At 42.0% G+C, this 2,836-nt stretch overlaps 1 protein-coding gene across 1 annotated transcript; it reads right to left on the reverse strand.

Annotated features, from left to right (window-relative positions):
- Nucleotides 1-379: 379 nt before the first annotated feature.
- On the reverse strand, nucleotides 380-910 carry LOC139667441 (uncharacterized). The gene has a single exon (XM_071546897.1). It carries the CDS (start codon nucleotides 908-910, stop codon nucleotides 380-382), a length of 531 nt encoding a protein of 176 aa, XP_071402998.1.
- Nucleotides 911-2,836: the final 1,926 nt, after the last annotated feature.

Raw genomic sequence — 2,836 nt, forward strand, 5'->3', positions numbered from 1 at the left:
GTGGCTCCAGGGGCATCAACTAAGATATGGGGGCAATCAATTAAAAATAAAGCCCATCCAAAAATTATATATTATTTAAAATGTATAACTATTTGTGGGCAGTGGGACTATTGTATTGCAAATTAACTTGCCCGAGTCTAATCACAGGGTAAAGTCAAACAAAGCTCCACTGATACTTTTCATCCCTTGATCTCTACAGTACAAATACAGGTTATCAGAGCATGCCACTATTACACAACAGAAAACCTTATCGGCATACACCAATGCTTATCTCTAATAGGTATTTCGGGACTTTCCCCTTGAGGAACCAGTAGTGCCACTAGCTGTGGAGCCACTGGTGCCGACTCAGCTGTTTGTTTTGGGTATTTCCCCTGAGGAATCACTGAGCAGCTGCTGGTTTATGGTACTTGCCTTGAGGAACTGCTGCTGCTGGCTCAGGTGCTGGCTTTCCCTGGGGAACCGCTGGTGCAGCTTCTGATATTGCTGCCTTTGGACTCTTGCCCTGTGGACCCATGGGTGCTGGTTCAGGTGCTGGCTTGGCGTACTTTCCTGGTCCAGGCTGTGCGACTGGTTTGGAGTATTTCCCTTGAGGAACCACAGGTGCTGGCGCAGGTGGCAGCTTTGGATACTTGCTTTGTGGAATTACTGGTTCTGGCTGTGGACCAGTTCCCTGTGGAATTGCAGGTGCCGGCTCAGGTGTTGGTTCAGGTGCAGGCTTGGGGTACTTGCCTTGAGGAGCCACTGGTGCTGGTTCTGGTGTCGCCTGTGGGATAGGGGCTGCTGGTTTGTAGCTGTTTGCCTGTGGCACAGGTGCTGGCAGCTTTTGATAGTTTGATATACTCTTGGTCGGCTCTGGGGCAACAGGTGCTGCACCTTGGGTTGGTTCCTGTGCGGGTGCAACACCCTTCATGCCCGGTACTGCTGGCTCCTCTGGAGCTGCACTTGGTTGCTCAGGAGAGAGAACTTCACCTTTTAGGCCTTTTCCATTAGATGTACCTGCACCTTTTGTACCCTTCCCATTTGGCATCATGCCATAACCTGAGAACCAAACATAGTTATGATGTGCAAAAACCAAACCAAACCAAATTACGTTGCATGCAAGTAGAAACTACTATGGAAAACCAATTTAGACCACAATTAAAAAAAAATTACAACACACATCAAAACAACAAAACAAAACAAAATACAACACATGCAGAGGCAGGCAAATAACATGCATAAGAGCAAAGGAACATTAAATCATCATATACATTTGTCTTCAGACAGTTTATAGAACATGCAATATTCTAATTTAATTTAGGACAAACCACATGCTAGGTCAACTACATGGAAAAAAACCCAAAACATAATGGCAACCGTGTTAAGAGATACAGCTGACACAAACAACATGTATGTTCAGGAGCATTTACCAGTATTGGCTACTTTAGCCAACTGCCCATTAGGTACACCAGCTGGACCATCATACCCTATGAACCACAAGAAGTTTCATAAACTAATTCACAAATCACATGAGCATTGCAGACAGTTTGTGAACAGATGCTGATCAGATCAATACAAAAAAAAAAAAAACAGAAACAGTGTTTTATATGTAGTGTGACCATTCACACTATGGACTGTTGTCTTCACTAGTGATGAAACCAGAGCAGTGCAGCACCCAACCAGTTGGCCAGGTCAGTTAGTTTAGTTTGAATAACCCAAACATGAAATCTGTTATATTTAAAATTTTCTTACCGCCACTGGGTGTGCTCACTCCTCCACTGGGTGACACTGCTCCAACTCCTTTGGTAGTTTGAGGTTGCTGAGGTTGTTGAGGTTGTTGAGGTTGTGATCCTCTGCCTGCTACTCCGTATCCTGCGAAGGACGATGTAAATGTCACTAACTCATTATAATGACACAATTTTGGGGGAGTTAATTTAGCCATATTGTATTGAGTGTAACGAAAATGAGTCTTACACTGAGAATTAAGTGGCCTTACTTTTAAAATGGTCAATAACCATCGTACCACCATAGCTTATAATGAAACTTTAACAGATTTCAGAAATTGTCTGATGTATAACTCCTGAAATTCAATGTGGAAGGACATAAATTTTATATTGGATAGTTGGGACTTACCGTTGGGTTTACTTCCATATCCATTGGGTGCACCGCCATTTCTAACCCCATAACCTTCAGACAAAATACAGCATTAAACATGACGCATGTGAAGCTGGTACTAGTGGTAAATTATGCATTATATAAGAGGTATAGAGAGTCACCATTGGGTTTAGCTCCATATCCTTTGGGAACGCCGGCACTGCCAGCTGCAGCTCCATAACCTCAGGGTCAAATACAAAAAAGTTTCATTACAGTGAAAGTTGGAACCAGAAGGCTGCATTCTGCATTAGGTACATTTATAACACTATAACACTACACAGGATATCTATCAGTTACCATTGGGTTTATTTCCATATCCACTGGGAACAGCTCCAGCTCCATAACCTTGCGATCAAATAATAGCATTAGAGAAAGATCTGTATTATATCCAAACTGTTTATATTTTGTGTTTACAACTAAATTTTAAGACATGTTCATGACTAGTACCTGGTTTGGGTCCCTTCGTACCTCCACTGGGTTGTCCATACCCTATGACACATTCAGAAAATGGAATAATTTTATTCTCTGACAGATATTTCATTAATATAAAATAGTGTCCGTCTGAAAATAAATGGATTCAAATCATCAATGATAGTCTTACCATTGGGTTTGGCTCCATATCCATTTGGAATACTGCCATAACCTAATAATACATTAGAGTAAAGTGAGGTCAGGGGAGATATATTGACAACTTTTTCTATGG

Source organism: Centroberyx affinis, unplaced genomic scaffold (assembly GCF_046629955.1).
Source record: "Centroberyx affinis isolate AG114_WGS23_722 - 3 ecotype Tasmania unplaced genomic scaffold, CSIRO-AGI_Caff_v1 ptg005539l_1, whole genome shotgun sequence".
Lineage (NCBI taxonomy): Eukaryota > Metazoa > Chordata > Actinopteri > Beryciformes > Berycidae > Centroberyx > Centroberyx affinis.